At 36.7% G+C, this 13606-nt stretch overlaps 1 protein-coding gene across 1 annotated transcript; it reads right to left on the reverse strand.

The window, feature by feature from the left end:
* Positions 1-242: 242 nt before the first annotated feature.
* Positions 243-13381, reverse strand: LOC127974988 (unconventional myosin-Ie). Its single transcript, XM_052578661.1, has 27 exons — positions 13011-13381; positions 11848-11985; positions 11374-11463; positions 10899-10993; positions 10703-10790; positions 10107-10196; positions 9357-9488; positions 9002-9136; positions 8778-8910; positions 8437-8633; positions 7860-7940; positions 7684-7770; positions 7514-7600; positions 7249-7416; positions 6567-6652; positions 5086-5167; positions 4644-4849; positions 4402-4546; positions 3661-3775; positions 3296-3465; positions 3034-3179; positions 2440-2586; positions 2176-2333; positions 1694-1768; positions 1411-1603; positions 849-1018; positions 243-759 (listed from the first exon to the last, which is right to left on the reverse strand). The coding sequence occupies exons 1-27, from the start codon at positions 13011-13013 to the stop codon at positions 683-685; spliced, it is 3294 nt and encodes a 1097-aa protein (XP_052434621.1). The 5' UTR covers positions 13014-13381; the 3' UTR covers positions 243-682.
* Positions 13382-13606: the final 225 nt, after the last annotated feature.

Raw genomic sequence — 13606 nt, forward strand, 5'->3', positions numbered from 1 at the left:
ACAGATCCAATCCAATCTCTTCTCTGTGCTAGTGTTCTCCTAAACGTTGACAAAGTTTAAGTGTTCTGATATTTCATCTAAAATAGACATTTGAATTGTAAAATATTTTTCTGAGGGAAAAATAAACTACTGTTCTACACAGATTTGTGTCCAATCAAATGCAAACTAGAAGTCCCTCAATTTTGCTGTTTAATTAGATTTTCTTTTTTTTTTAATGTTTATAATGAAAACATTTTTACCAGAAAATTTATTCCGTTTTATTTTTTTATCCAAGTATGTGAAAACAGCTTCTCTGATTTTATACAACTGTACAATATCAGTAAAAAAGTAGAAATTGGATCTTTAAAATACAAATCTAGTAAAATACATTAAAATATTAATTAAATCTACTTTCCAAAAAAAAACAACAACAACAACAACATATATTTAAAAAAAATTACATTGGGTAACATGGTGAAACAGTACTATAGTTTTTCTTCTACAGTTACGTCTAACATTATTTTCTATAAAAGTAATTATTAGCAAGTTATCAACACATCTTTGTCAGGGTGGCATCTTTGCACCTTGTATAGTAAACATCAGTGATCTTGGGGATATGATGCTTTGATATAATGCAGAGGCTTTGTCCTTCGTGATTGAATTTCTGCTTATGAAACACATTCTGTCCAAATAGCAAGCCAGTTTAGATCTTCTCAACGTAGTTGCCAGGAAACAGGCCTTCATTTCCCCGAAGCCGGCCTTTCCACCAACCTGAGGGATCTGGGCAGACAGCACATCTTGGGTTAGTGCAGCATTCACCCAATAGAATCTGTACAACATTCACTTTCAATATTATAAAAATAGATTACCTTCATGTATGATTTCTATGATATCATTTGCTTGAAAGCCGAGCTCATCTGTGTCCTGAGCATCATAACCGTAGAGTGCTCTGCACTGTGGGGTGCGGGGTCTGGGTTTGGGTTTGGGTCCCCCTGAACCTGGAAGAGGCTTGTACTCTTTTGAACGTCTGCGATGCATTCTGAGAGAAAACAAAGGGAATATTTCCTTCGAAAGACTGAAATAACAATTGTAATTAAACATTCTCATAAAAACTGAAACTAAATTTCTACGACTAAAAATAGAGTAAAATTATTAAACAATTGACATTATTTTAAGCTTTAGGTATCTCTGGAAAAACAAATACTGACAGAGTGAAGATAGAATTAAATTAAAATGATACTGAAAACAGAAATAAAATACTATAATAACAAACAGAACGACAGAATTCATTTCGTAAAAAGTTGTGTTACCATTACTAACATACCGATCTGTGGTTTTAAGATTGTAAAAGTCTTTAGTCAGTTTAGGATAGAATTCTTCCAATTGCTTGTATCTTGTAATTAGTTGCTGTCAGTTGCTCTGTGATCTCACCCAGCCACGCCCTGATCAGGAACGTTCATGAAGTCCATATCAGTGTAGATCTGGCTCTCGCGTTCACTGCGGCGAGATCCCTTGAGTCTGGGAAGGGTGGGCTGATCCTTACTGGACTGCTGGCGGAGCAGAGAGTTTCTACCGGCATGCTGCCCCTGGGTTCCTCTTCCTCGACTAGCAGACTTGGGAGGTTCTGAAATCACAGGCCATAGGAACATTTTAAAATGACTTCTAAAACATTTTAGCTGAAACCTTTGTAAAATATCTAAAATTGGGGTCTTACCACGTGAATACTGGCCTGCATTGTGGTTTTGGCTCCCTATGTACCTGCTTTTTCGGTTGTCACGGCGAGTGGGTCCTGCGAAAATGATTATGACATATTAGAAAAAGTCTTTAATCTCACTTTTTATTCAATCAACTTTCTAAAACAATTGGTTTTCACAAAAACATTAAACAGCACAGCTGATTTTAACACTGAAAACAATAAGAACGTTTGTAAGCATATGCATGTTTTTTTTTTTTTTTTATCAGAATTATTTCTAATCTGAAGGATCGTGTATCCTGAAGACTAGAGTAATTCAGCTTTGCATTGATAAAATAAACTGAGAATAAATCTTAAAAAAAAAATTTGAATGGGGATATTTCTTCATGATCTTAAAATTATATGCAAAATGGGTGTCTCAAGACCACTTATTTGTGATACTATATGTGTTGTAAGGTTTTAAAATATTTTTACTACAACACAAAATTTCAACATAGACTCACTTGCGTTTTTAGGCAGACCGGGTCCAATACTGACAGACAGGGCTTTGCTGCTGGGCTTCAGAACTGCTTCATCACCCTGGCCCATCTGAAACTGGATCTGTCGGGAGCCCGCAGATGAAAATGGACCCCATCCTCCTTTCTTTACCTTAAATTCAAGTCTGGTAGAGAAAAATGTTTGATGTTAAAATTACAAGATCAACATATCCTACTTTTCCGAATAATACAGCACCTAGTAAATTTCTCAGCGAGGGAAACATTGCTCACATGTTGTTAAACTTCAGCGGCAGCTTTTTCTGGGTTTTTTCCTCGTAACGCTTGAACAGGAGACTGAGGAACTCCGTTTTAAAGACAGACTGCAGCACACTGTCGTACTGATCCTCGTGCAATATGAAGAAGTCATCCTGTAATGTGCTGAGAAAAGAGAGATACAATAACTGATCAATAACCCATCATACATATTCAATTTAGAAATGATAAAAACCTGCCTAAATGCTTGTTTAAAGGCATCATTCACTCACCCACCTTGTTCCAAACCTGTATGATATTTTGAAGAATGTAGATAAGCAAAACTTCAACATTATTAAAAAAATAAATAAATATGGAAGTCAATGGGAATCAGAAACTGGTTAATAACATTCTACAAAATATATTTTGTGTTCAGTAGAAGGAGGAAATTCATACAGGTTTGGAACAACTTGAGGGTGAGCAGATGATGACAGAATTACAGAACTATCCCTTTAAAGAACTTTATTTTCATTCTACTTTAAATGTATGATTTATTAATCATTTTGAAGCTTTTTTATGTTGGGAGATCTTTCAAGGCCTAAAGGTTATCATGCACATTATATGAGAGAGTACCTAAGAGAGACGGATTGGATCTTTTCCACCTCTATTTTTCTCTTCAAGACCTCCTGAATCTGGCCTTTCTCAGGACCCTGTTTCACCTTCTCACGTCCAATCAAATAGAGGAACTTGGGGGTGAGAACGAGGTCACGCTTGACAGTCTGTGGGCATTGAAACAGCATGCGAGTATGTGTCAGATGAATAAAACTTCTGTTGGTTCAGTAAACTAGCACAAAATACTACTAAACAGAATGTTACAGGGGACGTCGAGTCAAACCTTAAATCTGCGGTCATATTTGACCACCACGTCGGCGAAATCAACCCTCTCCCTACGACCCACAAACTGCCGAATCTCTGGATGGTTGTCCATGCCAATGTAGTCTCCCACGAAATTGCGGTTCAGACTGTTCTTTCGTCTCTCCTTCTTGTTCAGCAAGAGATCAGAGGCTGAAAGCATTACAGAATGAGTGTGATTGAAAATGAAGTACATCTGATTCTAATCCAAAGGCCCTATATATTAGATTTGAGTCTTTTGTCCATATTTACTGACTGATACAGAAGATGGGCTACAAAGAGCAATGGGATCTGAACTCGTTTCTTTTTCTGTATGTATCAAAGAGAGGAATCTAAATGAACTCTTACCTTCCTCTCGCATCCGGACGTACTTGCGCACAGCGATGTGTTTGCGCCAGGCTTGCTGGATTACCCGAGCATATCCGTTGTATTTCCTTTCCCTCATCTCCTCCAGCAGGAACAACTAAAGATTGACATAATCGCGCTTAGTTTTCATTGTCATCACTGTTGAATATCAACAAAATATTTCAGAATATGAACAAAATGCAAAACACAAAATGACCAGAGCAAATTTGACAAGTGCGTCCACTCACAGTGTTAGGTGTGTAACAAATGACACACTATAGGCATACTCAGTCGTCTAGTATGCAAATTATATTATATTAAGTATATTTAGTCTTGTCCAACATTTTACCATTTTTTGATTAATTAAGTGCATCATCTGGGCATTAAAAATGCACTTTTTCACACTACTTATACTAAAAAAAAGTTTTTAAAAACATAGTTCTACAAGAAACCATGTGAACCACAGCTGAATAATATTCACTTAAGTCTGAATTACTTTTAATCTTTTGCACATCGCCAAAGGAATGCATTTACGTAGCCAAACTGCAAAGTAATTCAGTTTGTCCATGGCTAAAATAAACTGACCCACTTCTAAAAAATTCAGTTACAACAGCAAAAAAACAGATGCTCAGTTAATGAATGAAGTTATTATTTCTCGTATTTGAAGAAAACATCCCATTAAATTAAAACTGTAACATTATCGGTTCACATCACTACTGTCAAGTTACAAAAAAAAGTACATACAGATTCTGGGGCCTTGATGAAGATTTTGGTTTTGCCCAGCTGGTACTGGTCTGAGTCCATGTTGACAGATTTTAAAAGGTGCAGGACACCCTGTTTCTCATCTCCTCGCCACTGAGGCCACGTTTCTCTGGTCAAGATGGCATATCTGAGCAAATATAATGGAATAGTTAGTTATATTATGTCAAATTTTCATATATATATCATTTGGCATCTTGACAGGCATTGTTAAGAGCGGATTGTACCTTTGCAGGAATTTCTTGAAGGCGCGTCGGAAGGCGTATCCAGCCCTGCGAACCCGGATGTTCTCCCGCAATCCCAGATATTCTACTTGGTGTTTGACGCGGCTTTCCTCCCAGTCGCGAGGCTTTTTGGTCTCATTGGGCTTGATGCATCGAATATAGTGAGGGGTGCATTTCATTAACGTCTGGACCAGATTATTTGCCTGTTTCTGTAAGAAAAAAAAATAAACAGTTGCATAACACAAATCTAAGAGCACAACATCACATTCATGTATCATACAAAACTGTAATTATACACAGCATCCAGCACACTTGCCAGGCACTAAATGCAAGCTTGCCGAGTAACTTTGTTAGGAACTGAAACATAATGCATGGTTTAAATCCAATTGTAGGAATATTTCTAGTCAAGTGTGCATTTCTCTGTTTTGGAAATCAGTTATTTTACCTTAATCTTTGAACCTGAAGTGGTGGGACGGCCCCTTTTCTCAGCCTCAAGGTTCTCTGGGAACAAATCTTTGATGAAGGCACTATGGATATGACCAGAAAAAGAGACCAATCATTTCAAACCTCTCTGAAGCCCTAATACTGTTTACTCTTTACCAGCACATGGAAGAAATAATCATAGAGCTGCCTTTTAGTGAAGTAATACACCACAGAATCTCTCTCACAAGAAAAAATAAACAACCATACTATCCTCCATAAAAATGCTACACCATATTTATTTTGTGATTTATTTATGTGATTTATAATGTCATTAAGAAATTACTGCAAGACTGCAGATGTTCTGCATTGGTGCATGAGTGCATTTAGGGGCTTTTAAAAAGATATTAACCTGGTCCGAGATGTTTCCCTCGACAGGTCTTCCCCCAACCAGTCTACTCTTTCTAGGTCAGCCAATGTGGTGCTGAACTACACCTCTCAACTGGGACTTTCTGAGCCTTGGAGATTTAAAAACCTCCAGGGCAAGGCTTTTTCAGTCTGAAGGTCTGGCTACGCGAGACAAATGTGGACCGACACTCTTAAAGATACTTGGGAGCATGACCTAGGACTTACTATTATAGAGGATCTATGGCATAACATCTTGAACCAGGCACGCTTCTCTTCCTTATGTGCTAGGCATGGTTTGATGCAGTGTAAAATCCTGTTCAGAGCTCACCTGACCAGTGCCCAGTTTTCTACATTTTCCCCAGACAGAAGCGCTGCCTGTAACCGTTGCTGATCACCTGCATATGTTTTAGACATGTCCACAGTTGGAAGATTTCTGGTCAGGTGTATTTGATACATTTAATAAAACTCTCAACACTAATATAGACACTGATCCCTTGTTAGCCCTCTCTGGAGTATCCATTAGACCTGATCTGACAGCCCGAGATAGAAAGGTTGTTGCTTTTGCTACAATCTTGGCCAGGCGAGCTATCCTTCTAAAGTGGAAGCACCCCTCACCCCCAACACATGACAGGAGGAGACAGGACTTTTTTTTAAGGTATCAAACTTGAAAAGTTAAGATGTTCACTCTCTGGTTCACTCAAATCTTTTTATAAAACTTATGATCCTTTTTGGACTATATTAAAAGGCCTAACTTTTACACCTGTAACTGGCAACATGTTATGCTTGTCATCTTTTTTGAGGGTTGTTGTTATTTACTTATATATTGGTTAGTTATATCTATTTGATTTAATTTGTTATTGTTTATTTATATTTAATGCTTTCCTGTCCATCTGAGTTTATATGAATGGAGAGACTGTGGAAAGGATTAATAAATGGACAATATCCTACTGTTCACCTTGTTATCATTATTTCAGTCTCTATTGTCACACAAAATACCAATAAAAAGATGTGAATATAGTTTAAAAAAAAAACAGCTTCTGCTATAATCCAGCTGACATTAGCTAAAATACTAGTAAAAATAACCAGATGACCACTTACAACTCACTGCTCTGCATGAGCTCGATGATGTCATTGAACAGCACATCCCTGTTTCTCTCGCAGAAGCCGCTCACATCATAAGACACCTGGAAATAAGGGTTCTTATTACTCTCACCAAGAAATTAATCAATATCAGAGTGACTCGCTGGAAGCACACTAAAACACTCAAGGCATCTAAATTCAGATGATTCATTGTCGTATAATACTCATGTTACCAATGTGCAGGCACACAGAACTCCTAATGAATAATTAATACTCCCTTATTGACATTTATTAAATATTTTAGAAGATTTGACAGTGCTTTTATCTTATTAATAGGAATTCTGATAATTTAAAAACCATCCATTCCGTAAAAAATCTCCAAAATTACAGCAAATTTTAAACTGCTGTCAAACAAGCCAACAATGTAAATATTTATGGATTTGCAAAGTTAGTGATGTTTTATGGAACCTATAAGGTGACAAAAAGATTTGAAACAGAAAATATTAGTAAATGTTTAATAAATAAAATGACATAGGTATGACACACACACTTCATCCGCAGTAGGGGGCAGTGTTGCATCCATACTACTGCCAGCCATCAGAAAAGTGCATTTTATACAATCTGATTTTTTTTACCATTTATTATATTGCTAAAGATTTTATATATAGCTCTGTTTAAACATTTGAAAAGTGTCTCTTACCTTGCCTGCATAGTGGTGAACTATGAACCCTTTGTTCCAGCTGTTGAAGTGCTCATGAGTGCCAATTTGCGACTGCAGTTTTTGCAGCAGAGTCTGGTCTGCACCCTCTCCTTTTGCATGCATGGTGGCGCACACATCATCCAGGATGCTCATGATGCCAGGAGGATTCTGGGTTATTAAGATACCCAAGATTTCATTAGTTGAACGGATGTTGTTATGCATATGACACCCATTTGATGCTACAAGTGTACAAGTGTAAACTCACCAATTTGGACTCAATTAAATCACATACAACTTTGTTGTTAAAGTATTCAATAGGTGTCCATTTGATTCCCTCCTGTACATACTCTTCCTGCAAATGAGATGGAAAACATCAGCAAAAATCTCCTTTGAGACCTGTGTGTGTATACGTTTATTAAAAAACTAAATTCTCACCTGCTCTGCTTTAAGTGTGAGCTCAATAAATATCTGCTGCAGTTTTTCATTCACAAAGTTAATGCAGAATTGCTCAAATCCATTTTTCTAGAGAGGTAAAGGCATGTGGTTACTTATAAAATGAACAAGACGAGTAAAAAAGAAGAGGTGCATTTAGAAAACACAAATTAACTCACCTGAAAAATTTCAAAACCGTAGATGTCCAAAACTCCAATGTTTAACTCCTCATGATCTTTCTGCATCGCCTTGTTTATGGCCTTCAAACACAAGCACAAACTAATTGAAATTACTTTTCTTTTGCCTTTTGAGACATATACTCCCATTCAAAAGTTTTTATTTTATTTAATTTTTTTTACTTGCGCTCATTAAAGCTGCACTTATTTAATCAAAATAAAGTAAAAACAGTAATATTGTGAAATATATTAAAGTGTGTAATGACTGTTTTCTATTTTAAAAATATATATATTTTTTATTCCATTTAATTTTCATCAGCATCATTCTGATATGCTCATTGGTAGACAAGTTATATTTCTTAATATTATGTTGAAAACAGATGTGCTGCAAAATATTTTTGATGAACAGAATTTGTTGTTGTTGTTGATATAGAAGTCTTTTGCAACATAACAAATGTCTTTACTCTCACTTTTCATAAACCAAAGGCTTCCTTGCGGAGTAATACTCTTTTCTTTAAAAAAATACAAATAAAATCTTTCTGACCCGATAGCATTTTTATAGTCATTTAAATGGACTCACATCAACCAAGTAGTCAAAGAGTCTAGAGTACAGGGCTTTGGACAGTGCGTCTCTGGTGAAGGAGGCCTGCTCCGTGTTCAAGGTGACAGAAATAGTCTCTGTTTTACCACCCCACTTGCTGTCCATGATGCGACTGGTCAGTTTGCTCTTTAGACCGTCCTGATTGATTCCCAACAGGTAAGACGGGAATGCCAGGACTGCAGAAGAGTGAGAAAGCCAATTCATTAGCTAAAATAAACATCTTTCCACAAGCTCCTCAAGAATTGCTTGTTTTGTACTACTTCTCACTTGGAATCAGATACACAGACCAACTAAACGATAAAATGCAAGCATAAACTCACAGTCTTCACTCTCCACCACAGCATAGTTGCCTTCCTCTCTGAAAGCAATGTTGCCAAGATGGAGGATTCCTGCCACAATCTGCAACACGGTGTCCTGAGCATCCAGAGACAGGCCGACCACCGACATGGCAGCCTAAAAATGCAATATACCATTTATGTTTATACTGAATGGCAGTAACACAAGCAGAAGGTTTCTATCAGGGGATTCAATGCTTCACACCCACCATTGTGTCTTCAAACTCCTTCTTGTCATTAATATCCTCCACGATGTAGGTTTCAGACTGGTTTAAGTAGAAGTAGTAATCAGGGGTTGTGACGCCTAAATTCTCTCTCTGCTCCTTGGTGGCTCCTTGCAAGAGCTGATACAGACACATTGTTAACAACAACTTACAGGAATTTTATCCAATTTCAGTAATCTTCCATGCTGACTAATATGACACAATCCAATCCACAGCTGGCCTAAACTAGATTAAATCACATTGCCATAACATGACACACAACAATTCGCCAGCTTGCATAACACATCACACACTAAAGTGACCTTTTCTTGGATGTGTTTCTATGAGCTCACTGCTTTACCTGGTAATATATGTGGAAATTCCTTTCCCCATGGTTCTGAGACACTACTCTGGATTTTTCCAATAGGAAGTTGGAGATCTTCCCGCCATCAGGTTCTCCTCCTCGGCTGAACTGAATTTCAAAATATTTTCCCTGAGGTATGAAATAAATATAATATGCAGTGAACTCAAAGCTTGTGCATTGACATTATTGCATATGCATGTGTTGGCAGCATACCGCTGCAGAAAAGAAACGAACAGTATAGCCTAGTGAACTACAACTTCAGCCCACACACACACACACACAAACTGCAGTCCTACAAACAAATCCTGCAGCCAACAAGGAGCCAACAAGCTAGCACATGTTGAGAACCAGCATGCTCCAGATGACATTCTGAGACCTGGATTGCACACTGATTGTAGATACTAAACAACAGAGAGCCTTACATGTTCCTTCTAAAAATATGTAAATAATAAAATTGATAAATATTAATATATGACTGAATTAATTTCAATGTTATTTTACCAGTTACACAAAATATATTCATAAGATACATATTTCATTAAAAATTATATGTATTTATTAAAATAAATAAATATATATATTTATTAATACAAAGATAGTTTGTAATATATATATATATATATATATATATATATATAATTAAACATTTTAACTCTAAATAATGGAATAAAATGATAAAAAAAAAAAAAATATTAAAAAGACCTAAAATACATTTCTTCTGAGATGAATCATTGCAGCAAGACTTACAAAGCGACTGGAGTTGTTGTTGCGGGCGGTTTTTGCATTCCCAAAAGCCTCGAGGAGGGGGTTGGACTGGAGAATGATCTCTTTCACATGCTAAAAGAGGAAACAACATGACATCACAGACAGTTCAGATGGGCCACATGAGATATGTACACAACACTTTTTGAATCATTACATTTTTATAGTTGCTGATGCTGACTGGAAATGAAGTGTTCAGTGTCACAGAGGAACAAAAAGATCATTGTCAGATAACTGTCTAGGTGATTTTAAAAGTGCTATATTTCACCTACAATGAGCACAGAATGTGGGCAATATTAACAAGAGAAACAACCACACCCATTAGTTCTCATGAATTTTGGGTTGAGTTCAACCAGGCTCTCTTTAAACAAATGGTCTTCTAACAAATGGATTACAAAACCTGTTTGTTAGCAAAACCTGTCTGACCTAAAATATTTACTGGAAGTACCCCCTAAGATTTTAAGTAAATATTTCAACAATTAAAGCTACAAATTTGCATGTTCGCCATTTTCTGACATTTGGTTAATGGTCACTTAACATTAAAGTCAGCAAAAAAAAAAAAAAAAAAAAAAACAACTCACCTGTACTTTAGGTCCGCCTCCTGAGACTTTGGAGATGTAGCTCATAATGTACTTGGCTGCCACTGTCTTTCCAGCTCCACTCTCTCCGCTGTATTACAAACACATTCAGATCACGTATAATTCAAACTTTTGATGCCTTACAATACTTTAAACTAAGGTGTTTCAGGGTGCGGGCGCCAGATCCTTGACCCCTGACCTGATAATGACACACTGGTTCTCCGAGTCAATCATCATGTTGCGGTACATATTGTCGGCTAGAGCGTAGATGTGGGGGGGATTCTCATACTGCGCCTGCGAATGACAGAATACACACACATTGCAGGGTCAAACACAACTGTCCTGGAAAATTAAAAATCACATTTGCATGAAATTGAGGTAGAGCCATTATTACGTAACCAGTAACACTTCCTGATTTGCATATGCACTCTCTATGATTTGGCCATCCGGGGGAAGACATTAACAAATACAGATTTATAGGCAGTATTTTCGAGCTAAATGTCAAGTCTGTGCATCCAGTGGCATTGCTCTGTTCTCTATGGACACGTCTAAATGCCTTATCCTGCAGGAATGATTATTCATCAAACTTTAATTTCATTTAGTATCCATATATTTAGAGTTATGTACCCTCTTCCCCTGGATGACCACTAATAGGAAATGTATATTGTACTTACGGCTCCCTGATACAGTTCAATCTCACGATCTGTGAAATATGGCAGCTGTTTAAAAGGGTTCACCGATATCAGCACTGGGCCTATGTATGTCTGAAGAGTTGTGGTTATGGCAAAAATAAATGAATTTTATTCCTTTGACTTCACATGATACTTCAAAAATCATTCTATTATGACTGATGTCTATCAAGAAACACTTCGATTATTATCAAAGTTGAAAATGGTGCTGCTTAATATTCCTGTGGAAACAATCAAAAGTTCAAAACAAATTATTTGAAACACAAATCTTTCGCAACATTAGAAATGTCTTTACAGTCTCTTTTGATCGCTGCTAACGCATCATTTCTGAAAAAAAACATTAATTTATTTTCAAAATAATTACTGACCCTAAACTTTTCAATTTCAACTGTAGCGTATATTTAAATATGCCAGACCAAATAACCAAATAATTACGGTTTATTACAGACATAAGGATACAAAAATGAAGTCATCCATGTATCTTTTCTTCAGGTTATCGGTGATGGCATCTTCACTGATCTTGGAGAGGAGGACCATGTCGTCCACACCACTGACCTTCACATTCTGGGTCTGCCAGTGATATTTGTCTTTGCTCCCCTGTGAGAGAGAGTTAGCTTATTCATATGGTCACTTTCATATGCAATTGAATGCTGACATACTGTTGGGTTACATAAAGATTATTTAAATGCATTTCGCTACTTCATGCATTTGGCGGCATTGCATTAGACAAGAGGGCTGCTGTTGAGCAGAATTAATAAGTTAACAAGTTAATTAAAGGGTTAATAAGTGTAAGAATATACTGATTAACTAAGCCAGCCAACTGTGCATGGAGGAGGAAATGACATTTCTAAAATACTTTGTTATGAAGCGTTAAAACGTCTTACACTTTGACAAGACAGGACTATTACAACAAGGAAACTACTCCTGTTCTTTAAAGCTATACAGTTTCATGAGCATGTCATTAAGTCATATGCCATATGCAGTGCAGCAATATAACAAAACGTGAGCCATATTTCTTTCCCTCACATCATAAACAAATGAAAATGCCTAGTCGGGTGATTAAGAATTAGAAATGGCCAATTAAATGTGTGAAAAATAAAATAAGAGTATATCCTCCTTGCACAAGTCATTAGCAATCATTCTGAGGAAACTTTGGGCTCCCATAAATATGACTTTGAATTCAAACTATCATTACTTTGTGCTCTCACTGACACTCAACAGAATTTCCCTTGTCCTCAAATGTAATCCAGGAATTTCTAAAGTTACTCTGATTTACATTTTCTAGTCAGATTTCTTCTTTATATGATGTCCCAAACCCGAGTTTTTATGGAGTTTTTGGTAGGCAAAACATTGGCCACCAAAATATCTAGCTAGCCTATGCATTTCAGAAGTTATTCCCGGACTATTTCTTCAAACCATACTAATGATTTGGTATTTACTTTGCTAGGCAGGAAAATAATGGAATAAATGTTTTTTTTTTAAATGTTTTGACTAGTTAAAATGCAACTTCTATAGTAGCAGACGTCGAACAGTAACGTTGTGTACAGAGCCAGCTGCAGCTCTTAATCTCTTAGTTCAATTTATAAGGATCTTAAGTTTTATTGGGTTTTAAAAGCACTTACCATGATGAATTAAAGGTGCTTCCTGTATCACACCCTGTGTAACTTTCAGTCCTGTGTGGACTCTTCGAGGAAATCTTGCAGGTTTCAGGTGAAACTCCAGGATTTAACTAGTCGTCCATTTGATATTCCACCGATACGATTTCTTATTTCTATAAAAGCATAAACGACTCTGGATATAGTGTTTCATATATCAGAAACACGTGTAAAACTATTAAATAATTGGTTTTACGGGTGTAGTCCATGCATCGGCAAGTACTGGAGAGTTTTTCCTTCTTTCTGTTGCGGAAGGAATCGCAGGTACTTGCACATAACGGCGCCACCCCACGACCCTGAACGCATTTACCTGCGCCACAGGTAATCACAGCACACAACAAACAGGAAAATCAGCACCTGGGCCAGGCCTGGAAACTACTAAAAAATGTTCCTACTCGGTACGTCTTTTTTCTTCTTCCTGATATCTATAACATCCACGGTTAACCATAGTTTCCACTAAAATAACTACAGATATTGCTAGTAAAAATCTAAATGTAGTTTACAGAAGTAAAATATCATTAATAAAAACAGCGTTTTTAAAATATGAAATTATTATTGTACTA

The sequence above is a fragment of the Carassius gibelio genome, chromosome B16 (genome assembly GCF_023724105.1).
Source record: "Carassius gibelio isolate Cgi1373 ecotype wild population from Czech Republic chromosome B16, carGib1.2-hapl.c, whole genome shotgun sequence".
NCBI classification, from domain to species: domain Eukaryota; kingdom Metazoa; phylum Chordata; class Actinopteri; order Cypriniformes; family Cyprinidae; genus Carassius; species Carassius gibelio.

Coding starts and splice junctions, on each gene's coding strand:
- LOC127974988 (XM_052578661.1), bottom strand. Junction 4,850..5,085: donor CTTCAGGTTCAAAGATTAAG/GTAAAATAACTG, acceptor TTTTTCTTACAG/AAACAGGCAAATAATCTGGT. Junction 760..848: donor CATAGAAATCATACATGAAG/GTAATCTATTTT, acceptor CTGTCTGCCCAG/ATCCCTCAGGTTGGTGGAAA.